The sequence below is a fragment of the Suncus etruscus genome, chromosome 4, assembly GCF_024139225.1.
Source record: "Suncus etruscus isolate mSunEtr1 chromosome 4, mSunEtr1.pri.cur, whole genome shotgun sequence".
NCBI lineage: Eukaryota > Metazoa > Chordata > Mammalia > Eulipotyphla > Soricidae > Suncus > Suncus etruscus.
In genome coordinates, this window is record NC_064851.1 from 119,713,466 (window position 1) to 119,740,699 (window position 27,234).

General features: G+C 35.6%; 1 protein-coding gene across 1 annotated transcript in view; it reads right to left on the reverse strand.

Moving 5' to 3' along the window:
• ANXA10 (annexin A10) overlaps positions 1-24,202 on the reverse strand; it is a 147,313-nt gene extending 123,111 nt beyond the window's left edge. Inside the window, exon 1 of the mRNA XM_049772677.1 lies at positions 23,846-24,202. Coding sequence (XP_049628634.1) covers positions 23,846-24,202 — 357 coding nt within the window. The remainder of the gene's footprint in view (positions 1-23,845) is intronic.
• Between the last annotated feature and the right edge of the window lie 3,032 nt (positions 24,203-27,234).

The window sequence follows — 27,234 nt, forward strand, 5'->3', positions numbered from 1 at the left end:
TTTGTGGATAGCTTGTTATAGTTTGAGTCTCTTGATTCTACTGTCATTAACTTTGATTTTGGGTATTTAGATCTGAACATTTTTTATTTCCATTCAATGCTCCTGAAACCTTTTGACCCATAGGTCCCATCAACTTTTTGTTTTTCTTTTCTCAATTTGTAGGAGCACATAGAAATATGAGGTAGAGGGGCCAGAGTGATAGCGCAGTTATAGGGCATTTGCCTTGCTAGCAACTGACCCAGAACAGACCTCAATTTGGTCCCTGGTGTCCCATATGATCCCTTGACAGGAGCAATTTCTGAGTACATAGCCAGGAGTAACCCCTGAGCATCAAAAGCAAAAACAAACAAACAGAAAAAAAAGTTATTTAGGTAGAACAAGATGATTTATGTTCTATGGTTCTTCTATTTAGAAGCTATAAATAAAATTAAAAGAAGGACCAGAGTGATAGAACAGTGGTAGGTTAAACACCCTACCTTACACACTGCCACTCGCTAAGAACGGACCTGGATTCAATCCCCAGTATCCCATATGGTCCCCCGAGCCTCCAAGGAGCGATTTCTGAGTGCAGAGCTGAGGGTAATTCTGAGCGCCTCAGGTTGTGAACCAAAAACCAAAATAAATAAATAAATAAATAAATAAATAAATAAATAAATAAATAAATAAATATGAAAACGGGGGGGTGGGCAGATGTGGCTCTTTTTTTTTCTTCTTATTTTATTTTATTTTATTGGGGGGGCATAGGCATAGTAAACATTGGGAAAATTAGAAAGGAAATTCCTTGGTCTAAGAGATACAGGGTGTCTCTACTCTTGAAGTATACTATCATAAGTCTGACTACAGGCTCTGGACATGTTAGTTGTCAAATAAGATCTTGCTTTATGGTCCCAGGAAAAGTTCTGCTCAATCACAGTTGTCCAAGTCAGTCTTCTGTAATTAGTGATCTTGGTTTTTGTATAGGACGGAGAATCTTCAGATTTCATCTCATCTTAGTATTAGGTCTTGAAATAGGGCAACCTGCCCTTAGATCAAGTTGTTGTTTTTTCTTCATTGTTAGGGTGTCATATGAACCTAACCTGAAGCAAGTTGCTGGCAGAGTGGTATTAGGGTCGCCCCCCAGGGTGAATAGATTCCTGGTGCTGGTGCAGGGAACTGTGTCAATTCTAAGGTTGGGATTTGGGGTTTGGGTTGGACAGTCAATGTACGATCAATTGAGCCAAATCCCCATAATACCATTTGAATTTTTAAACACTTCCTGATAATAAAATTATTTGTAGAGTTTTTTCCATTCATGATAGACATTTATTCTTAATCTCCATAATTCAGTTAATATCAATTTAAATTTCAACTTGAGAAAATACCTTTATCATATTAATATATTTTCATTAAACTTTCTAAAATTTTATATAGGGTAGAAGGTACTTTATACCTGTACATATATAACACATCTCTCTCATGTGTGTATTTTTGTAAATTTGTAAAATTTTGGATCTTTGGAGCTGAGTAAATGGAAACTTCTGCTGACTTAACTATAAATGACAGAAACATTGAACTTAAGTTTTTATAACATTATTTAAAAAAGAAAAATAATTTAATAAAATGCATTTTAAATTATGTATTTTTAAATTATTGTGCTATTTGAAAAATTTACTAATTCAACAAGATTCTACCTAATGCTAGAGCAGGCCCAAAATCCTTCATAGGAATTGTAAGGTATAATGTGGTCAGATTCTAATTTGGATATTCTACCTATAATCTTACTCTTCCTGCAGTATTACTGTAATATGTTGTCATTACACATATTGTTTAATTAATTTTTACACTTATTTAAATTTATACACAAGCCTACATTTTAAAATTGGGAAATATCTTCCAAAAAAGCACTGTGCTGCCAAATCCCTCATTACTTATATGACAAGCATCGGTATGGTTTAAAGATGGAAATTCAAGTCCTGATAAATAGTGATTACTGATAGTCAAGACTATGCTACTGATGGGTCAATTTTGTGGAGTTAGAAATGTTTAAAAATATACTTACAATCTTACTAAGGTTAAGAACAAAACTGAGACTAATATTAAAATTGATTTCTTATAACTACATGTTTTGATATTTTCTTGCAATGAACTATTTGGTTATTAAAAATCCTAAACTTTGTGTAACCATATAAATAGAATAGCAAATAGGGCACTTCTGTTGCACATGCATGACCTTAGTTTACTCCTGGCAAAGTATATGGTCCCATATTCAAAAATCAACATACCCAAACACTATCAGGTGCAATTCTTGAGAACACAACTTAGGAGTTAGACCTTAATACGGGGCCAAGTGTGTCCTCAAAATAAGCAAAAAGAATCCTAAATTTTATAAAAACACTTCAGTATCAGAGATGATAAATAGCATATTGAAAAAACCTTTAGTTTTGACGTCATAATTTCATTACTTCTTTTTGCATTGAAAATGGTGGCATTCTTCTGAATCTCCCTTTCCTTCTTGAAATGAAGGTGATTAACTCACAGAATCATAATATATAAAGTACAACTTATAGTCTGATGAGTATAATGAAGTAATGACTTCAGCAAATGAAGAAATTACTTATATAAAGTGTACTGAAGTATAATGAAGAAATTACTTATAATATTTTATGCTTGTATAAAACTCATGTATCAAAATGTTTTTTTTGTAAAGACACAACTTTATCTTCCAAGCTATGTCAAAATTAAGACATTAAAGACAATCTGTTTCAAGTAGTCAGTGCCAGAATGCATTTCTATTCAAACAATCCCCAAATAAGTGTCTTAAAACAACTATCACTGTTTTCGTTGTTATTGTAAGAACCATAACCTGTGGTTATGTCATAAGAGTCTTAGGAAACAACGTTGCTATGTGGGTGAGACAGTTAAATGGTGTTAGGATATAACACAGAGATTTGCACATACAAGGCACATTCCATTCTACTTGAATTCCCAGCCTAGAACTTTCATTTTTGTTCTACTTTCTGTTGGCTGTCTGAGTTTTGCTGAATCAGTTGTGGAGGTTCCATTCTGCTCCACTTTTCCTCCTTCTTCCTTCCTTCTTCTTCCTTCCTTCCTTCTTCCTTCCTTCCTTCCTTCCTTCCTTCCTTCCTTCCTTCCTTCCTTCCTTCCTTCCTTCCTTTCTTTCTCTCTCTTTCTTTCTTTCTTTCTCTCTCTCTCTTTCTCTCTCTCTCTTTCTTTCTTTCTTTCTTTCTTTCTTTCTTTCTTTCTTTCTTTCTTTCTTTCTTTCTTTCTTTCTTTCTTTCTTTCTTTCTTTCTTCTTTCTTTCTTCTTCTTTCTTTCTTTCTTTCTTTCTTCTTCTTTCTTTCTTCTCTTTCTTTTCTTTCTTTCTTTCTTTCTTCTTTCTTTCTTTCTTTCTTTCTTTCTTTCTTTTCTTTCTTTCTTTCTTTCTTTCTTTCTTTCTTTCTTTCTTTCTCTCTCTCTCTTTCTTTCTCTCTCTCTTTCTTTCTTTCTTTCTTTCTTTCTTTCTTTCTTTCTTTCTTTCGTTCTTTCGTTCTTTCTTTCTTTCTTTCTTTCTTTCCTTCTTTCTCTTTTCTTTCTCTTTCCTTTCTTTTTTATTTTATGTTTCTTTCTTATTTCCTTCCTTCCTTTCTTTCTTTTTTCTTCTTTCTTCTTTCCTTCCTTTCTTTTCTTTCTGTCTTTTTCTTTCTTTCTTTCTTTTTCCTTTCTTTCTTTCTTTCTTTCTTTCTTTCCTTCTTTCTCTTTTCTTTCTCTTTCCTTTCTTTTTTATTTTATGTTTCTTTCTTATTCTTCTTCCTCTTCTTTTTTCTTTCTTTTTCTTCTTTCTTTCTCTTGTCTTCCTTATCTTTTCTTTCTGTCTTTTTCTTTCTTTCTTTCTTTCTTTCTTCTTTCTTTCTTTCTTTCTTTCTTTCTTTTCTTTCTTTCTTTCTTTCTTTCTTTCTTTCTGTTCTTTCTTTTCTTTCTCTTTCTTTCTTTCTTTCTTTCTTTCTTTCTCTCTTCTTTCCGTCCTTCCTTCCTTCCTTCCTTCCGTCCTTCCTTCCTTCCTTCCTTCCTTCCTTCCTTTCTTTCTTCCATCTTTCTTTCTCTTCCTTTCTTCCTTTCCTTTCTTTCTTCCTTACTTTTATTTCTTTATCGTTCTTCTTTCTTTCCTTTCTTTTTTCTTTCCTTTCTCTAATTTTCCCTCTTTCTCTCTTCTTTTTTCTTTCTCTTTTTTCTTTCCCTTTCACTCTTTTTCTCTTTCTTTCTTTCTCTCTTCTGTTTTTTCTTCTCTCTCCCTCTTTCTTTTATTTCTTTCTTTTATCTCTTTCTCTCTTTATTTCATTCTTTTCTTTCTTATTATCTTTCTTGTTTTTATAAATGGAGGGGGAGCATACTTGGAGTGCTGAGGATCACTTCCCTTTCTATGCTTAGGGATCACTTATAAAATTGTTGGGGACCATATATAGTGCCAGATTATACTAAGGTTATCACAGTAACCTCTGTACTCTATCCATCTTCCTTACAATTTCTTATGTCTAGTAAGCATGTTTTTATGATCATGATGGTAACAGTTCATGAGTGGAAGTCATATTGCATATGAGTGTTTCAAACTTATGCTATGTTACCTTTGCTAATATCCTACTTCCTTGCAAGTCACCTGGCTAAATCAAGCTTAGGTAATTATACCCTTGAGAAAGGTGTATATAACAAATGAGTAGAGAAATGGTGTTACAATTTGTTTCACTACTAACTCATTGATGAAGTATCAGAAAAATTAATCCTCCTCATGGGTGAAACATTCATGTTCTGTATGTATGGTATATATACATATATATAAGTAAACACAAATGAGTGAGAAATTTCAAACTACAATTGAAATTTTTGTCATTAATGATACTACTACAGAATCATTGTTTCCATTCCTTTATAAAATAATTCAGTACAATATAAGGACAAGCCAAACATTAATAGCAAAAACCATCTGGCTGTAAACACAAATGGTATCACATCTAATAAAATGATTGTGTAAACAGTTAAGGGCAGAGCAATTTAGCCAGCTTCTACCTCTATAAACGATGAAGAACCATAAGCAAATAATCATCCCAGTTATCTCAGATATATAAGAAAAATGTGTTCCTCGGGCAGAAAAGAGCCTAATTTAAATATTTTCCTCTAATCACTATTATCTTGAAGTTAATAAGAATGAAAATAAGGATTCTATTATTCTAGCAATGCACCACCTGAGTCTTACTACCATTATTAACTCAACTGTGCCTTATGTATTTAGAATTTCTAGGTGGTCTGTTATAGTGGTGTCAGTCATAGATGTAATTAATATTAAGCTTATAAAACATACTGAAATAATAATAAATAAAAGTCAGAATACATAGGTCAAAATATATTGAAGTTTGCAAATGAATATTACTCTAAGAGAGAAATAGACTTAGACTAACTAGCTAAGTAAAGCTAAAAATGTATCATAAAGGGGATGGCATTATCACTTTGTCAGAGGAGAAAAATCTTATTTTTTGAAATCAGATAGTCTGATTTTGTTTCATAACTCTACCTATCAATAATTTATTGTTATAAAGCTGTAATTTTAACCTCTATAATTCCATTTCTTCATCTGTAAAGAGTATATTGTTGCCTCTTTCAGAACTATTAGGAAAATCAGTTTAAGTATTATATGTGAAAGGGTTTTACCACACTTAATCTCACAATTGTGTTATTGTTTGATATTTCAAATTATCATGGCTCCAACATTCATTCATTACATTACATTACATTACATTACATTACATTACATTACATTACATTACATTACAGAGAATTTTAAGATGGGGGCTAATGAAATGTTATAAAATGTCTTATAGAGTATGTTAAATATTTGTAAACTGGAAGCATATATTGATTCCTATTTTCATCTTTATTCACTGTGTGCATTCATTGCTATACTAGAGTGACCAGTTTAAAATGTTTAAAATAAACATTGGAAAATACATTTCTATTTACATGAATCATTCTTAGACTTTCAAATTTTGCATTTTGTTTGATATTAAGAGTTTAATAAACTTAGGAAATAAACTTAATAAATTTAAATTTAATAAACTTGGTGAAGAAAACTACTGTGGCAGACTAAGTTAAATTAATTTTTTAATCAATAGTTGGGAAAATGGGTACCTAAATAGCAGATAAAATTTAGGATGCTCCTAAATTAGCATTCACTTTGGTAGACCGAGTCAAGAATAATTTGGTATAGTCCAATATGGTGAGATTCTGAATAGAACACTAAAGGGGAAAAGGGAATGTCTATAATTTGCTTTGTTCAATCTGGGTCAGGCATTATCTCCAGACATCAGTGTTTCTGGACAGCAGAGGCTTCTAGACCTCTCTGCTCAGACTCAATTACAGACCATCATCTTTTCTAGTTAACTGCTCTTAGAAAGTGACTTGTGGGACTTCACAGCCTTTGACTATTACGTCACCCAGTTTTTAGAATACACTTTTTCTTATATAAGGAACCGAGTGTTGTTCCTTTGGAAATCACAGACTAATATGTCGGCTTGTGAGACAGAGCAAATACTGATGAGAAGCTTTTCTAAACGTGACTAGATTTAATCCATTCCCTTTCTCTTACCATCATGTTTGCTTTGCAGTGACAAGCAATGTAAACAAAAGGCACTTTCAAATAGAAACAATGTCATGTGCATTTTATTAGAAAACATATATGTTTTCTTAAAAAAATAAGAGAAATTGTTTTTTTACATGCTTATACTATGTGAAAATGATAGTGACTATGAAACTCATGTAAAGTAGGGGGAGCTGAGTTTGAGGATTAAAAAGGATTTGAAAAGAAAAAATTCAGAATTAGGTCTGTGGAAAAGTAAACTATAATGTGAAAAATTGTGTTTCATATGTCATAGATGAAAGTTTATCTTAGCATGAAAATATCTATACAAGGATATCTTATCTTAACTAGATTCAAAGTGTGAAGCGAGACAGCTATTCACTTTTTGGATGAGTGTTTGTTTCACCCATGATGAGGATGCTGATACATCGTCCAAAAAAGGCATGGCAGATATTTTTTTTAAGCAAGCAAAGCAAAAAGCAGCAGGAGAGAAATTCAGAGTTGCAGAATAAAATCATGTAAGAATCTTTGTTTGATGCTGCTGAAAAGTAATTGAGTCTGTGAATACAAGGAAAACAGCTCAATGAAAAGCAAATGATATGCTGAAGTGTTGGCATTTGAGCTCTTTTTATAGAGAGGAGGAAAAAATAATTTTAAGATTTGAACTTGTGGAAATCTCTTTCAGCCCTTTGTGACTTCTTGCATGGACATCTCAGAATTTCATTGGGGAATTGTTCATTTATTAGAAATATCTTAAAGCATGGCAACCGAATTCAAACTAAAATTATAAAAAAAAATTGCAGGTAGCATAATATATATGTATACATATATATATATATTTGTGTCATTTTTGTAATTATTGTAACCTGAACAGAGGAAGATATCCTTAGAAATAAATGACTTTTAATTATATGGGACCTGAGCACAGCAGTACAGCATTTCCCTTGTATGCATCTGGTCTGGGCAGGAACTGGGTTCGATTTCCAGTATCTCCTATGGTTTCCTAGGCTGCCAGGAGCGATTTCTGAGTGCAGAGCTAGGAGTAACCCCTGAGCACCACTGGGTGTGGCCCCCCAAATGACTTTTAAGTATAAAGTTGATAAAACCCTATATCTATTCAGCTGGGAAAATTTTATTAGCCCAACAATTCCAGTAGTTAAGAGATAATGTTTCATACATAGTGAGTGCCTTTGATTACATCTGCATTATCAATAGCTAATTTTTCACTTTGTGTATCTTTTACATAATGAATACACTCCTCCAAGTATGCATTGAGAAGAGGCAAAGCTATATAGACTTATATTGTTTTATTGTAATGTATATTTATTTCTCTTTCCTTTTCATTTATGTCTAGTTAAAGTAACACTGGTTTGGAGTGTAAATGTTTTTAATTTGTAGGGTTACACTGTTACCATATCCCAAACACTACCAAAATGTTAATATCTATCACTTCAGCAACTGTTGTTGAGCTTTTTCCTTTCAACTCTTACCTTGTGAGGACATGAGTTTGTACTTAAAAGCCTATGGGTTTGTTTTCATAGCAAATTTTTCTTGCTTTGTTTCATTTCCTTCCCCCGTTTTCTCCTTGCTTTATTTCATTTTATGCTTCATATGAGTAAGATTATGCAGCATTTGTCTTTCTCCTTTGAACTTAATTCACTTAACAGCATATAATTACATCCATATTGTAGTAAAATCAAGATCTCTTCTTACACCTGAGCCATTGTTTTTATTTCTGTATATAATATATCATCTTTAATCACTCCTTTGTCCTTGGGTACTTGGACAATTTGAACAATTTTAAATAATACTGCAGTTGACAGAGATGTGCAGATAGCACGTGTGTGTGTGTGTGTGTGTATGTGGTATGTGTGTGTGTGAGAGAGAGAGAGGGGGAGAGATAGAGAAAGAGAGAGAGAGACAGAGAGAGAGAGACAGAGAGACAGAGAGAGAGACAGAGAGAGAGAGAATTGCAGTGCCCAGATTACTCCTGTCTCTGTGCTCAGAAATTGCTTCTGGTGAGCGGGGACCATAGAAGGTGCCAATGACCAAACCAGGGTATGTGAAAGATATATGCCCTCCTCTCTGTAGCTTTTTAAATTAGTGTTTTTATTCTTGGTATAAATATCCTGGAGTGAAATTGCTGGATCATTACATTAGTCCTATTTATTTAATTTTTGAGAAATATCTGTACTATTTTTTTTACAGACTGAGCTAATTTATATTTCCATCAACAGTGGAACAGGTTTCCTTTTCTCCACAATTTTCTCAGCACTTTGTTCTAGATATTTGTGTAGCCCTTTCTTACTGCTATGGGATGATCATAGCTTATTGTCATTTTTTACTGTTTCAGTGATGATTAATATTTTTTACATGTTATTGATCAGTTGTATATTCTTCTTTTATTCTTTTTCTTTGCTTTTTTTTTTTTTTTGGTCTCGCCCAGGCACTTCTACTTATCACTGTTGAGCACTCTTGATAGTGCTCAACGAACCATGTGGTACAGGGGATCAAAACATGCACTGAGCCAATGATCTATTTATTTCTCAGACCCTTATTGTGAAAAGTGTTCAAGGCTTCATAGACCCCATTTTTTTTGTAATGGTTTTTATTTTTTTTCAAATAGAAAAAGCCATTTTAATCACACATATACATTCATAGGACTTTAAACAAAATGTAATATAAAATATAAAAAAAACCAAAACCCCACAACAAAAAAAAAATCGCATTTACTTGTAAACTGCTTAACAGCTGGTGGGTTGGCTGACAGGGCTGCCCAAGAAAAGCAAAAGCAGATATAATGAGGTACATTTTCAATGAATAACCACCACAGATCATGTGAACTGCTCTAGCAGCCCAGTCACCTGTTCCCCAATCTCGCCTCCTTAGAGACAAACCAGGGCAGTCCTCCCATGAATTGAGGGCTCCAGCTATATCGATAAGCACCTCAAAGAACAGACAAAACAAACAAACCAACAACAAAAAAAAACTAAAACAAACAAACAAAAATCACGCCATGGTCTTGAATTAAGAAACATGGTATAGCACATAACAAAAGAGAAGAAAGGAAGAAAGAAAAAAAAATAAATATAATTGGGGACAACACTTTCAATAATCGCACCCAAACAGAAAAATCGACCAAAATAGATAAATAAATCAAAAATAATAATAACAATAATAAATAAAGGTAATATATATATTTATATAAAAAATAACCAAGATTTTGTGCTTTTTGTATTTGTTTTTTCCCTACTGCCCTGGCACAGTAAATATTGGGGTCATTCGAAAAGGAATTCACTTGGCCTAAGAGATATGGGGTTACTCTGTCCTTGGAGCATACTGTCATGGGATCAACTCTAGTCTTTGCTCATGATCAGGATCCTTTACTTTCCCGATGGTGTTTTTTTTTTTTTTTGGTGTGTGGAAGACTTCTGCTCTATGTTTAGCGGTCTCAGTCTGCACAGATCCTGAGGTGGGACTTATGATGAAGTCAGTCTTTGTGGTTCTAGAGGTTCTGTTACCTCAGTGTCATTTTAATCCATCTTCTGTGATTGGTGATCTTGGTCTTTGCACTGAACCTAGGGTAGCACCTAGGATAGCGTCTTTCTTTGTGCTTCCAAAAGCCCCATTCCGTTACAATTGTCTCTGCCGGACCTTTGGGACTGGGGATCATGATTATTGTGCAGGTCATAGTTCAAGCCCTAAACTAGGGCTTTTTTTATTGGTCCCAAGATGTATACAGTCTGGTCGTTGTTCTTGCAGCCAGTCATCTGCAAATCCCGATCTTGGTTTTTGGACTTACCAAAGGATGCCAAGACTTCTGGTTTTGTCTTGTCGTTAGTTGGTAAGGTAGGCTAATCTGCTCTAAGGTCAAGATGTTCGCATTTTCCTCGTTGTCAGGATAACATGTTAGAGCTGGGCCTTGTTGTTAGTCCCGCCGTATCAAGGCTGTCCCGGATAAAGTTTGTTTCCTGCAGCTGTTGTGAAGAGCTGTGTCATTTCTATGTCGGGGATCAAGGGTTCAAGGCTGAATGAATGGTATCTAATCACCTGATGTCTAAGTTGATTCCATATGACATATTTTCAAGGCAGGAGTTATCCCCATATTGTAAACAACTATGAGTTCCTATCTCTAGTAGATAGGAGCTCTTTTTTTTTTATATATATGTAAGATTTCCCCTTTACTTAGTGTGCCTTTGCAGGGGGAAGTGGTGCTACATTATAATGTCTGTATATTTGTGGGTGGATTGATGGGATAACCAAAACAGGTCACATACCCAAAAACGAGGTGGAAAAAAAAAGGGAATTAAAAAAGTATGTGCTCACCAATATATATGTAGGACAATCATTTAAAAAAGATAAATAAATTAAAAACAAAACAAAACAAAAACAAAAAACAAAACAAAAAAATAAAAATAAAAATAAAATAAGTTAGCGAAGTTTTTAAGGAACCAAAGTGGTGCAGAGGACTACCTTACATTTGGGGGAGAGCAGGTAAAGAGGTGGTGTATTACAGGTTTTATGCCTATGTTGGAAGTACAGATTTTCCCATTGTCTTTTGGGTTTTTCTTGTGGTGTGTGGGTTCCCAGGCATCTTCCTAACACATCCCCTGACCTTCTTCAGATTATTAAAATTTTGCGGCAGGGAGGTCTTGGAAGAGTTCTTGCATTGGGGATACTTTTGGACCTAGGCCCAGTTTCAAGGAACAGTCCGCGTTAGGGAGAGTTAGTAGGGAGGGCCTCGCAGCATGAGTCCACAGGGGAGTTGGCTGTCTTTTCTTTCAGGAGACGAGGTGTGGGTTTATCTGGGTGTCCCCTCGCCTGGGTGCAGGGTACTGGTTCGTTGGGTAGGAGGTCGATCTTGATGCCTAATAGAATAAGGACTGAGGGTGAAGAGTTTTAGTATGGTGGGAGATCTGGATGGGATTGAGGGGTAAAGGGATAGTTGGATTTCCAGAGGGGAGAAAGGGGAAGGTATATGGGAAGGGTATGATGGAAGAGAAAAGAGAAAATACCTTAGAGAGAAAAGGGGAAGAGAAAGGGAAAAAAGTAATGAGCAGAATAGAGAAAAAAAAAAAGTAGTGAGAAGAGAGGAGAGAATAGCAAGGGAATGCTGGTTTGATTAAAAGTGTTCGAAGAATAGAGCCTGTGGTTTAAGTCTGTACGTCTCAGGTACTGCTTCGATGATCTGAATGATCACGTGCTTCAATTCCTAAATGGAGGTATTACCTAGAGATAAAGTGTATGTTAAAGAGTTTTCTCGTGGCCATCTCGTAGTGCATGCAAGGTATGGTATCCCGTGTGGTATCCCGAGTTGCCACCTTAGTTTGTCCGCCCTTTGTATCCAAGGGCGCCTGTGGACAGAAAAGCTGAGAGGTTATTTAAAATATAGTAAGATAAAGGCATTAAAAGGTAGTGTTATGGTATGTTGCCATTGCAGTCCGTGATTTCCCTTGGTGTTCTATACTTGTGTTCCTGTATACGAACTCCATTTTTAATGTTTTTTTTCCTTGTTAAATGTTGTGTGTTTTGTATCTTAAGTATTAGACCGTTGCCAAATGTATTATATGTAAATATTTTCTCCTGCTTAGTATGGTAACTTTTTATTTTATCAGCACTTTATTTGCAATACAGAATTTGTAAAAATTTTATGTAATCCCATTTTATGATTTCTACTTTTGTTTTCTGGGCCAATGAATTTGAATCATTTGAAAGCACCTCAATATTTTAGGATTTCCTTGGCTATATAGAGGTCTGTGTTCCCATTCATATTTTAGTAGTATTTATTCTATGCTCTTGTATTATGCCACTGACATATTAGTAGGAATTATATTATACCTCTATAATGCTTTGGGTATCATAATTATTTACTTAATTTTTTGGTCTTTAGACCATACCTGACTGTATTCTGGGCCTTATCTTGAATCAGTTTCTAAGGATCACATCTGGTCAGGTTCAGGGGATGATATGTGGTTCTGATATCAAACCCAGGTCATTCATGTGCAAAGCAAGCACCATAACCACTGTACTATCTCTCTGGCCCCAAATGGTAGTCATTTTAATATTTTTCCAGTTTGTGAGCATAGAGTATATTTCCACTTCTCTGTGTCCAATGTTTAATAGTGACTTAAATTTTTAACATGTCACCGACTTCCTTTGTTCAGTTTATTCCTAGTTTCTTTATTTTTAATACAGTTTTAAATAACTTTTTTAAAAAATGTCTTTTCTGAATCATTTACATATATAAGTGTAACAGAATGTTTTATGCTAGTTTTTTAATTGATTACCTTATTGTAGTTTGGATTGAAATATTAGTAATTAATAATTGTTCAAAATGCTTTTTATTTATCAAATTGTTATGAGTATTGCTATCACAAAAATTTTAGCTCAAATAATTTATAAAGTATTGCAGAATATAATCTTTGAGTTGTTTGCAGGCAGATAAAAATCTTTCCATATGGAAGAACTCTCTAATTTAGCCCATAATATAGAAGAATCACATGCCAGAAGAAAACTTGGCTGGAACTAGGAAACTTCATCTAGGAACTTGAAATTAATCTCATTTGGTGAAGCCAAAGAGTGGTTCTGGAAAGATGTACAGTGTTTTGCTTTACCATACTATTAGTTTATTGTCATATCAAGAATAATACAAATTCTTTAGGATTAGTATTGCATGTAACTTTATCTTGTGCTCTTCTATATTATTTAATATTCAACATATATGTCAATTAGGGAGTAAACACTGAGATTTTGTTTGTTTGTTTGTTTTTGTTTTGGGGTCACACCCAGCAGTGCTCAGGGGATACTCCTGGCTCTACACTCAGAAATTGCTCCAGGCAGGTTCAGGGGACTATATGCGGTGCTGAGATTCGAACCACAGTCCTTCTGCATGCCAGGCAAATGCCTTATCTCCATGCTATCTCTCTGGCCCCTGGGATTCTTACTGACCAAATTAACTATTTTTGAAGTGAGCAGGCAAATGGCTGGTGGTGGGTAGTTAGGAGGGTGCTCTGGCAATGAGCTTTCTGTGAGTAATGCAAACAAAAATAGTGAAAAGTTATTCTCATTAACCTAAGGTAACTCAAAAGCCATAAAGACCAAATTTCCTTTGTATACACAGGAACTCAGGCTTATAAGGCTTCGACACCATTGTTTTTCAGCCTTTTGTCTAAGATCCAGGGAAGACTTTGACACCAGTGCCAGCTACAGAGAATATTGGGCTCCTACAGTGAGCAGAAGCTCCACCAGGAACAAGAGGCTATGGTAAAAACATGAAGGTTAACCAACACCTAAAATTCAAAGATTTCCCTCTTGGCAACCCCCTAGAAATGGCTCCTCTCCAAAGCTGGAGCATATTAAAAAAATGAATGATAAAATCCATTTTGCAAAGATAATTGATATGCTTCCCTATCTGGGATCACCTACATCTAAATGTTGAGTATGTAATTACTGTTCTTTATGGGATGCTCTCAATTTTGCCCACCTGATTAGTCCGCTTTCTCTTTAGACATAATACTGTTACTTTTTCTTGCCTAATAATATCAACTCAAATTTTTTTTTACTTTTCTTCTACTCCCAGAATTCTTTTCTGTGAGAGTCAACAAGCCTGTAACTCAAGAGTGAGCTCAAGACTGACCTTTTCTTTCCTGGAAAGAGCACATTCCTTGACCCTGCCTTAGTTCTATGACACCTGATTATCCTGATGGGAGTCAGGGGACCAGTTCCAATGCTTTATAGATCAAGTGGACCTCCAGTACAGTCTTTTGCTGGCATGTTAGGTGGGTGGTTATTACAGACTTTATATATTCTGACCCTCTTACTTCTCTAGGTGACTAAGGTAGGTGAAGGAGAAGGCAATACAATTCTCTTTCAAGATCACTGCCTGCCCCCAAACTTACCACATCTCCCACTTGAGGCACTTTTATTATATAATTCCTTCCTCTGTCAAGAAAAAGGGGTGAGGGTTTTATTGGCAGGAGACTAGAGTACTCAGAGCATTTGTGTATACCTGATTTTCACACATATTTTTAAACCTAACAGCACTGGCTGCTATCTATGAGAGCCATTGCTTCATGGCTTTCCAAACTGCAGTAATCAGAACATCGAAGGGATTGCATTTACTCTAGACAGGATTTTTTTATACTTAGAATTTAATGTCTTGACTTTATGAAATGAATGTACTTTTCTTTTTTGCCCCAAAGTACAAGTTTCCCTTGAAACCTCATACCTCCTAGCCATAGCAGAGTTGTCCTACCTGCTATTTATCAAAGGGTCTGAAAGGAAGGTTTAATTTCCAAACTATTCAAGGAGGCTCCTGGGGGTGTCATTCACTGCACTGCTGACTTCCGGACCAGCACAAATTGAATTCCATGCATGTGTGCTTATCTGTCTCTGACAGCTCTTTGGAGTCTCGACTCTCAGCATGCGGATACAGAGTGCTAAGGCCATTCCCAACTCCTCAATTAGTCTGTTAAGCTCTCGTCTCTTTCACTACGGATTTTTCTTCATCTAGGATTCTCTGTAGTGTTGCCTCCTCTCCTCTGCTGACTAGTTACTGTAGCCAATGCCAAACCTCCTAAAATATATAGGAGAGCGTTACCAGATTAGCATCACTGCTGAGCCCTGAATAGTAAGATTTTCACTGGCATGAAGCCTATTCCCAATGATCTCTGACTGGTATACCTTATCAGAAAGAGCAACATGCAGAAATTACACTCAGAGGAAAGTAAAAGCCAACAAACTCCAGCTTGAGGCAAAAAGGCAACTGTGTCCTTTTACAAAAGAATCGAAGCAATTTAAAAAGCACGACCTTCATGCTTTCTTAAATATACAAGAATAAGTTAGAGCCTGTGTTGGGTTGGAGAAAGAGCTCAGAGGCTCCGAGTTTATTATTTGGCTTTCAGGAGCCCTGTTAAAACCTGGTAACAGGTTGTTGTCCAAATAGCACTGGATGTACAACACAAAAACAAAAACAAACAAATAGCATTTCCTTGAGTACTGAGTGTGAGGACTGGTTAGAGTGAACTGTAGAAAGAACTAATGTACACACTGACAGGTAGCAGGCAGTAAGGGAGAGCAGACAGCTTAAGATAGCTGCAAGAACAAATCCTCCATAATTACTGCAAATAAGCTAGCTTATTTGTTAATCACTAGCTTTTCCTCCTAAATATACCTCATTCCCTGAGGAAGCAGAAATTGAGAAGAGTGGCTATCTCAAGGCCAGTGAGAAATTTCTCTCAAGAAACAGATAAACCTCACATTGATAAATGAGCCAGAAATAAATGTCCAACATATAGGTTATATCTATATAGATATCTACGTATAAGTATGACAAATGGACATATAACATATAGATATAATTTAGATATCATATCATATCATCTGAAAATGTCATGAGAAGGTAGCTTAGGTGTGCAGTCTTTCTTTAACTCAGGGGTGATAACACCTCAAAGACTCTCATATTATATTTATATGAATAAAAGTGTATACACAAAAGCTGCTCTTTGGATTTGTTTTCATCAACATTCATTAAAGCACAGTCATGACAGTCCTCACCAAAGACTTAGACGGAATCTGGGAAAAAACTCAGGAGAGCTGTTTGACATCTCCGTGACGGTACACTTGACTCTTCAGATTTTTTCTTTGGTGGTAAATTTTGTTCCTGCTGACAGCAAGAATAATTGCTGCACACAAAGCTTAACTCTATTTTCTTGCTCAATTTTCTCAGTGTAAGCAGTCTTGGACAAGAAAGTTTTTCAGACCAAATCCTGTTCTAGCAGAGAAAATCAAATTGTATTCTGAGATTCAACCATATATAGGTTTATTGTGTCAGGGAGAGGGTAGGTACTTATTTGGAATGATCTTGATATTTCACAATTTAAGAATTTCTAGAGTTACTTATTTTTTAAAATTGCATTCTCATTCTTATGTTACGTTTCTGTGTGTGTGTGTGTGTGTGTTTGTGTGTGTGTGTGTGTGTGTGTGTGTTTTGGTTTTAAGGCCAATACCAGGTAGCTCAGAAATTACTTCTGTCTCTGTGTCTAGAGATCACCTTTGGTGGAACTCTGGAGACATCAGTGGTGAAGGGGATTGAGCCTGGGCCTGCTGTGTGCACAGCAAGGGCATTGTTTGCTGTACTTACATCTCTGACACAGATCCTATTTGTCTTATTATATAAGTAAAAACAGATGAGGTGAAGTTTTCATGTTGTAAAGTATTCTTGGATGTGCAGGTAGTCGACACTTTTTGTCTTACATGATCTACATTCTATTTCATTTATTATATGGTGTTCTTTCTACATTTGGCATTTTTGTAAGCCTAATACCATTGTAATCAAGAAAACTACTTTTTTAATTTATTACTTTATTTAAACACCTTGGGTACAAGATTGTTCATAATACAGTTGGATTTTTTACACAAATGCAAAGTTGTTCATGATTGAGTTTCAGTCCTACAATATCCAACAGCCATGACCGGTACACACTTCCTACCACCAATGTCCTCAGTTTTCCTCTCACATTCACTCTCTCCAGACTGTCTCTGGAAGACATTTTTCTTCATCTTCTGTCTCTCTCCCTCTTTTTATCCTTTGAGATATTTTGGTTTGAAATATTGTTGATTTAGAGGTATTATGCTTATCACTTTATCTTCTTTCAGAACCTAGTTTTTGTCCAGAGTGATCATTCCAACTATAATTGTCACAGTGATCCTGTTTCTGCCATAACTGTGCATCTGTGCTATTTGTGACAAGATTCCTATTATAAACTGGTCCATCTGGCCCTTGTCTCTATTGCCTCTGGATACCTTTACCATGTAGTCAAGAAGATAACTTTACTGTTAATATAATCTATTAAATTTCTTTTATATGAACTATTTAATCTTCTTGGGATCTAATTAGAAAAAAGTAACTTTTTTTTTGTTGTTGTTGTTCTTTTGGGACACACCCGTTTGATGCTCAGGGGTTACTCCTGGCTGGCTAAGCACTGAGAAATCGCCCCTGGTTTGGGGGACCATATGGGACGTCGGGGGATCGAACCGCACTCCTTCCTTGGCTAGTGCTTGCAAGGCAGACACCTTACCTCTAGTGCCACCTCACCGGCCCCGAAAAAAGTAGCTTTAATGTTGAAAATATATGGTAATGTGATTCTTAGTACTGAAAAATCTCATCTTAGGGTTCTTCCCAAATCATTGCCAGGGACTCAATAAATGCAGATATAATAATGCTTCACTGGGTGTTTGTTTTTCTGTGTAACCCTATGGGAAGTTCTGCAGTTTTCTAGCACCCTTTGTCACTAACTTCTGGGAGATTAGTGTTCTTTAGTACCTTCGATATGACTCCTTTGTGGTCACTGACATTTTTTTTAAGCTGGTAGGAGACCTTTCTGTTTCAGAGAGATTGATAGAGAGCTTCTGAAGACAAGAGAATAACAACTGTCAAACTTAAAACTATTTTCTAGAACCAGGAATCTGAATTACTTTTTTCTAGGACTCCAGGAGTAAAGGAAAGGGGAGAGGAGAGGAAAAGGGAAAAGAGGAGAGGAAAAGAAAGGTAAAGAGGAAGGGAGATAAAATAATGGGAGAAAAGGCGAAAGATTTATGTGATCTGAAGAGAAACCAGAAATACAAATGTCTAAAAGGCACTTGAAAAAATGCTCCACATCACTAATTATCAGGGAGATGCAAATCAAAACAACTATCAGGTACCATATCACCCCACAGAGATTGGCACACATCAGGAAAAATTAGAACAAGCAGTGCTGGAGGGGATGTGGAGAGAAAGGAACTCTTAGTCACTGCTGGTGGGAATGCCATCTGGTCCAACCTTTGTGGAAAGCAATATGGAGATATTTATCCAAAAGCTGGAAGTTGAGCTCCCATACAATCCAGCTATCCACTCCTAGGGATATATCCTAGGAACACAAAAATACAATACAAAAATCCCTTTCTCACACCTATATTCATAGCAGCATTATTTACAATAACCAGACTCTGGAAACAGCCTAGATGCCCCTCAATAGATGAATGGTTAAAGAAACTATGGTACATATACACAATGAAATATTATGCAGCTATCAGAAGAGATGAAGTCATGAACAAAACCTTGAATTTTGTTTGTCTTGAATTTATAAATGCAAAGGGCATTCAGCTGCATCAACTGCTGGTTTTAACTGGTGAAAAGTTTATGTAAAATTATACAGTAGTTAGAAAAACAAGATTTAGATTTAAATATATGACAGGGCTATAAACTTGTGTTATTTGCATATCTGAAGGGAAATAAATAGAATAGAAAAGGCAGAAATATGATGATGTTCGAAAATTGAAATGAATATTATTTAGAAGAATTTTTTTAACTAAATGACCCATTTTTAAACTTATATCTATCCTGTAATCTTCCTTTCCTAAAGTAGGCCCCTTAGTCATGTGCCATGGCCTACTATTTAAGCAATATTCACTTATGGCCCTGAAGAAAAACCTACTAGCCTATCATGTCTGTAAGGTCCCCAGTTGAGAAATGCTGTTCTAGAAGAATTCAGGTCAGAAATGATTAACCAAATTTTAATAAATTGAAACTGAGTTTTAAAAATCTTCAATTCTTGTAGAATAATTGTTTTTTATAAACATTTCTTTTCTCTTTTGGGAGGGCTTGGGGGAGGAGAGCAGCCCATCATTGTCTGTTCTAAGAATTTACATTTGATTCATTCCTGATGGGACTGGGGATAATATGAGGTTCTGGGAATTAAATCAGGGCCAGCTGCATGCAGGACAAGTACCTTACTCTCTGAACTATCACTCTGGTCCCATTCTTAAATTATCATAATTTAAATTCCTATACCTGAGTAGTAAGAAAAATTAACCATTTCAATATAATCTTAATATTGCTTTCTAAGAGAATGCTAACAAAAAACAAATATTCTGGAGACAGTTAACCTTATTCTTTCAACAACAAAACTTCTTTTCTTTATTGGACTTCATATGTGATGATACTAATAAAACACATTTTTTAATATCTTCATTTAAACACCTTGATTATAAACATGATTGTAGTTGGGTTTCAGTCATGAAGAAGAAAACATTTTTTGCGCCCCCGCCCGCACGCGACTGTAAATAGTATCTTTATTTAAAAAAAAACTTTAACCTGCAAAACAAAAATATATAAAATAATTTGAGCTGATTTTTTTAATCAGAGATGATGTCTGGATTAATGGCTACAATGAGCATGTTTTGAAATGCATAGCTTTTCGAAGCGGGGTTTGAAGTAGGACACAGAAACTCTCAGCTTCAGATATATACAGAGACATAAAACATGGGGCTTAGCTTGTTATGACAGTGTTTGCCGAGGTCAAACGTGTCCCCCTTTATGGAGCCTTGAGCACCCTCCTGCGCTCCACTATTAGAGAACCACTGCCTTAAGGCAAGATAGAAGCAGGCAATGAAGGGGAGAAAGATGAAGATTCTGAACAGCTTCCCAGAGGCCAAGGTCCCCGACCTATCTTCTACCAAAGGTACTTTGTGCAAGGACTTTAGCCTCCTAATCTGAAGCAGTTTATGATGGGGTAGAAGTCAAAGAGAATGCTCTATTGGAGGGAAACCAGCAGGAGGAAGAGGAGCTGGTCCCTCAACCAAATTCTGGCTCTGGAACTGATTATCTTTCAATCCCAGACGAACTCAGCAGCCTAATGCAGAAGAAGAAGGTATAAATGAAGAAGCCCAGCCAAAGTTCAACTGAGAAAAAGGTGCTTCAGAACCTCATGCACCTGGGTTATCTCCAAAAAATTAACTTTCTTGTAAATTAATCTCTTGACTCTATTTGCATTGGTCACTATATTGCTGGTTAAAATGTGTTTTATCTGTATTTCTCTTAACAGCTACTGTTTTATTCTAATCCACACTGCATTTTTGTATCTAACTTTAGTTGTTTAATATTAGTTTGCACAATTCTGGGGAAATGCATAATGGTAGAGTTTTAAAAGTTCTCAGCTATCTTAACAAATGTTTCCCAATTGCTAGGATATTTTGTTGTGTGTTATTATGTACCAATTTATTCTCAAATTATGTCTGCAAAATGTTCTAATCTCTTTGTTCACAGAAGTCAGTGGAAAAGAAACGAGGATACTGTAGACTCTTATTAGCAGTGATCATTATACAAATGTTTTAGCAAACTTATTTTCAAACAGTATACATATTTGCAGAAATGTATTTGTGATTTTGTTTCGAGAAGTTTATGGAAAGGTATTATAGTGTTATAGTAAAAATGTTTAAGACTTTTCAAATTATGTGCATCTTCAGAAAGGTTCTATTATTTATGTTCAGAGAAGTCTAGGAAAATTTTTTTGTGATATATGCAAAATATGGAAAAGGAAGATTGTTTTGATAATTATGTATACAATTTAAACTTCAATGCTTTGAGGCTGATCTGAGGATCAAGCCTCTTGAAAAAAAAGTAGATCAAAAGTTTTGTAAATTTTCTCAATATTTTTTTTCCTTTAAAACAGAAAAGGTGGAAAATGTAAAGTGAACCTAGATAAAAGCATATCAAAGGCCCTTCCCCTAATTTCCCTTTTTCCTTAATCTTTTCTTTTGATATGTAAACATAAACTTGGATGGGTGGGGTTTTGGATAATAAAGAAAAGAGCCTGTCTATTGGCTGGACAAAGCTCATCAGAGAAAGCAGATAGAAGGTAGGCAGGCATGGCAGAGAAACTCATGGCAGAGAAAAGCTGAGAAGAATAATGCAAGCTGACTCCAATAAAAATCTTTTCTGACTATGGTGCATTATTTATCTACTGCAACTATCCTATTTCATCAGTTCTGCCCACCTGAGGGGTTAGAAACATGGTGCCAGGGGCAGCCTCACATAACATGTGAACTTTATAGTTTTTATTTTTAATCTACAGTTCTCCTGGCCTAGCCCAAAATTAGTCTTGACTTTCATTTACCTAACCTATGCTCTATTAGCCCTAACTAACATTAAACAAAATCAATTTTAGCATATGCTATAGGTTACAAAGGCAGAGTTTATTTATGCTAACAGAAGTTTTACTTTTTTACTAGTAACAAGGTCAAAAGGCTTAATTCTACTAATGGGATTAAAATACATAATAATTCTGTGTATTGAATTGCTCTCTAAGTATTTATGGTTGGGTGTCACTGATCAACATGTGGGAAAGTAATAAAAATAGGAACTGGAGTGAATAGTACAGAGGTAAAGCAGTTGCCTTTCATGTGGCTGACCATAGTTTGATTCCCAGACTGCATATGGTTCTCAAGTACTGCCAGGAGTGAATGAGTGAGAGAAAGAGAGACAGAGACAGAGAGAGAATTTACATACTAAGGAATTTTACTTTCAGGTTGGAGAGATATTATCAGGGTTATAATACTTTATTTGCATATAGTTGATCCTGATTCAATCTCTACCACCACAAGTTCAGGCAATATTTTATACTTGGACTCTTGCACAGATCTTCAGGCAGGATAGAGTAATCCATGCCCTATTGATCTCTACTTGGGAGGTTACCTCCTATAAAGAATAAAATAAAATTTTCCTCAATATAATTTACAAGAAAGTGAGAGGTGGCACAGTGATCATAAAATGTTACATACCTTGGTGACCTAGCTTCCATTGGGTCCAGTTATAATTTAACTTTCCAGTTTAAATATAACTCATTATACATGCTATGAGATCTTGTATTGTTAAATATCTTATGAGTGTATAAGTGTGCTCAGTTGCAAGTTTCAAAGGTAATTTTTACTCAGGATTTGGGAACCACCATAATTGTATCCAGTGAAGCTAGAGGGAACCTTTTGTATTCAGAATTAAATTCAGGGCCTCACACAAGCTAGGCATGTACACTATAACAGCTATACTACTTCAAAAGATATTTTCAGATTATCTTAGAAATTCAAAAATCACAGAATTATTGTCTGGGTAGTTTCCTGTTTCTTTTTCTTATTGTTTGTATGTTCTGAGATAAATACTTTAGTAGTGGTTAAGCTTATAAAAGAGGACTTTGGAAAGTTTTGCAGAGAGAACAATAAAAGTTATTTTCATATTTTTTTGTTTTGTTTTTTTGGGGGGGGGCCACACCCATTTGATGCTCCGGGATTACTCCTGGCTATGCGCTCAGAAATCGCCCCTGACTTGGGGGGACCATATGGGACACTGGGGGATTGAACCATGGTCTGTCCTACGCTAGTGCTTGCAAGGCTTACCTTACCTCTAGCACCACCTTTCCGGCCCCTATTTTCATATTTTTAAGAAAAACCTGCTTTTACATTATTGACAAATTTCTGATACTTAATAATAAATATACAATGAAAAAATACAAAATATCTGTAAAATATAGAAACATAGCTTTGATGGTTTTTAGATATTTGATAATGAGTATTTAGGGCCATAGGACTTAAAAGAGACGTTTTATAATGATTAAAATGTCTTGTTTATTTCAGAAGAAAAAAGACAAATATATACCTAATACTATTTTATTTGTAAATGGAATGCCATAAGAAATGTATATCATATATACATATGTATTTATTATGTCCTTTCTGAGCTTTGTCTTATGATTGATCATGTTATAATCTTTTCAACTAGGCTTTTAAACACTGAAGTAAGAAATTAATATATAGTTTTATCCAGTAGATATATTGTGTAAGGAAGGCTCAAAAGTATGTTGCTATAATTCACTACTGTTGTTTTACAAATAAATTGGCCAATATCAAAACTATTGAGTGCTGTGCTGTATTCCATAAAGTGGTTCACACTTACGATTTATATAACCTCAGAAGTATTTCCAGTGAAGTTTGAAAACTATCTTAAATGAATTTTCTACCTGTTTCTATAATAAATAATTCTATGAGAACACTGATTGATTTAACTTTTATTTATCTGTATTTTATCATAATTTTGAAAATGTTTTTAAAATAACAAACTTAGAGCATAATATCGGCCTCAGAAACCTGTCAATATAAACCATCAGTAAGTACTACATTATATTACATTATATTTATAAGCATATACATATATGTATATAAATATATACATTATATTTATAAACATCTAGATCCTTTCTTTTACATGGAGTTGACAGTGATATTTTCAGCCAATATTTTTTTTACCAAATATTGTCTTGGATTATAGAAATTAGACTAATGTAATCCAAGTTATTTTGTGGACTGGAAACAGCTTATATAAAAATGTTTATTTTCGGCAGAGACCCCCATGCCTGCCACCTCGTGTGCTGTTACCCAGGGTGAGTGCATTCCCCTGAGGCCACTCCACGTGGATGCACAGAGTCTTCTGCACCCATCAGCCTGCGCGCCATTCCCCAGAGTGAGCGCAGTGCCCTGAGGCAGCTCCACCTGGGCACGCAGAGAATCTCCGTGTCCAGCACCTTGGGTGCCAGTACCCAAGGTGAATGCATTCCCCTGAGGACACTCCACATGGGTGCACAGAGACCTCTGCGCCCACCAGCCTGCGCACCTGTAGCCAGAGTGAGTGTAACACCCTGAGGCTGCTCCACCTGGGTGTGCAGAGACCCCTGCATCCGCCACCCCGCGAGCTGGTGCACAGGGTGAGTGCATTCCCCTGGGGCCACTCCACATGGATGCGCAGAGACTCCCTTACCTGCAGCCTCACTCTCCTGTCACCAGAGATCACTCCACTCAACCCGAACTTAGACAGGGGAGTGCAGTTCCCTGGCACATAGCCAGTCAGAGACACATACAAAAAGAATTGAAGGAATTAAAAGACAAAGTAACAAACCTTATGAGCAGAAACACAGAGTTGGAGAAGTACATTGAAGAACTCAAAGAAAAACTGCAAACAAAAAGTTATCAAGAAACCAAAAAAAAAAAAATAATAAAATAAAGGCAAAGCACTAGAAGGAAAAGTCGAGTATCTAATGAACAAGGACAAAAGAAACAATCTAAGAATTGTGGGTATACCAGAAGGGGAGGAAGTAGGGAAAGGGGAAGAAGAAGTAGTCAGGGAAATATTAGCAGAGAACGTTCCCACCCTCTGGAAAGAAACTTCAATGCTAATCCAGGAAGTGAAGAGAGTTCCTAATAAAATAGACCCCAAACCAACACCAAGACATATAGTAATTCAAATGGCAAAAAAACAAAGAGAAAGATGAACTCCTTAAAGCAATAAGGGAGAAAAAAATCTCAAGTACAAAGGAAGGACAAAAGAATCAAACCAGATCTCCCATTTGAAATAATTCAAGCAAGAAGACAGTGGACTGACATATTTAAACAACTGAATGAAAGAAATGTCCAACCCAGGGTCCAACACCCAGCAAAACTATCATTCATATGGGACGACAAACTAAAAACATTCTCAAACAAGAACGAACTTGAATTATTTGTGCAAACAAAGCCAATCCTAAACGACCTACTCAGAGATGAATTACACAATCCGAACCCCCAATTGTAAGAACACCCACCTTACACAACATAACTGCACAACAGTCATCTCTGTCAAAAATCTCCCTAAATATCAAAGGACTAAACTCTCCAATTAAAAGACACATAGTAGAGAACTGGATTAGGAAAAATAAACCGGACTTCTGCTGTCTGCAAGAAACACACATACAACTACAGGATAAGAACAGGCTAAGAATAAAAGGATAGAAGTAATTATTCAGGCCAATGGAAAACAAAAAAGAAAAGGGACAGTCATTCTTATATAAGACCAAATTTTATTCAACCTCAAGAAAGTGATCAGAGACAAAGAGGGTCACTACTTACTGATCAGAAGAACATTAGATCAAGAAGTACTAACCTGGTCAATATCTATGCACCTAATGTAGAGCCAACAAAATATGTGAGGCATCTGCTTGCAAACCTGGAGAAACATATGAAGGGAAATGTGATAATAGTAGGGGAACTCAATACTCCACTATCACCACTGGACAGATCCACCAAAAAGAAAAATAGCAAAGAAATAAGAGCTCTAAATGACAAATTAGAAGATCTAGGGCTAATAGACTTATATAGGACCCTCCTCCAGAAAGCAGAATACACATTCTTCTCAAGCCCACATGGAACCTTCTCCAGAATAGAACATGACTTAGGATACAAAGCCAACCTATATAAGACCACAAATGTAAGGATCATTTTAAGTACCCTATCAGATCACTATGCAACAGAGGTCAAAATTGACTTCAAGAAGAAGCAATGGAGAAAAACTAATACCTGGAGATTAAACAACATGCTGCTCAACAACAGCTGGATCAAAGAACAAATCAAGAAAAAATAAAAAGATTCCTTGAGACAAATGATAATGAAGAGACAACATGTCAAAATATGTGGGACACAGCAAACGCAGCAATTAGGCGGAAACTCATAGCAATACAGGCCTATGTCAAGTAACAGGAAAATGACAAAACAAGGATTGGAACAGAGAAATCCAACCACAACCAGAAGACAAGAAACAATAAAAACCAGAACAGAAATAAACAACATTATAGAAGCTAAGAAAACATTACAAAAAATCAATGAGACCAGGAGTTGGTTTTTCAAAAAAATAAACAAAATAGACAAACCACTGGCAAAACTCACCAAAAAAGAGGGAAAACACCCAAATCAGTAGGATCACAAATGAAAGGGAGAGATTACAACATAACCCCAAGAAATACAATTTATCATGCGATCATATTATGAACAACTATACTCAGCTAGGCTAGAGAACCCAGTAGAAATCCACAGATTCTTGGAAAACTACCATCTTCCAAGACTGGAAAAGGAAGAACTAGAAAGCCTAAACAGACCAATCACCTCAGAGGAAATTGAAGATGTAATTAAAAACTCCATTAAAAAAAAAGTCCAGGCCCAGATGGATTTACAGATGAATTCTATCAAACATTTCGAGAAGACTAACACTTTTCCATAGGCTCTTCCAAACCATAGATAAAAACAAGAATTCTCCCCAACTACTTTTATGAGGGTAATATCACACTCATTCCCAAAGATGGCAAAGACAGCACCAAGAAAGAAACTACAGACCAATCTCACAAATGAACATAGATGCAAAGATACTCAACAAAATTTTAGCAAACCGATTCAGCACTTCATCAAAATGATCATACATCATGACCAAGTGGGTTTTATACCAGGAATGCAAGGTTGGTTCAACATATGCAAATCAATCAACATTATACATCACATCAACAACAAGAAAGACAAAAACCATATGATCATATCAATTGATGTAGAGAAGGCGTTTGACAAAATCAAACACCCTTTCATGTTAAAGACACTCAGCAATACAGGGTTAGAAAGAACCATCTTCAAGATACTTACAGCTATCTATGAAAAGCCTGCAGCCAACATTATACTTAATGGTGAGAAACTAGAAGCATTGCCACTAAGGTCAGGAACTAGGCAAGGCTGTTCACTTTCTCCACTCTTATTCAATATAACCTTAGAAGTCCTAGCAATAGCAATCCGACAAGAGAAGGGAATCAAAGGAATCCAAATTGGGAAAGAGGAACTCAAACTATCTCCATTTGCAGACGATATGATGATATACATCGAAAACCCTAAAGAGTCCACAGTAAATCTCCTAAAAACAATTAACCAATACAGTAAAATGGCTGGATACAAAGTCAATACAAAAAAGACAGTAGTGTTCC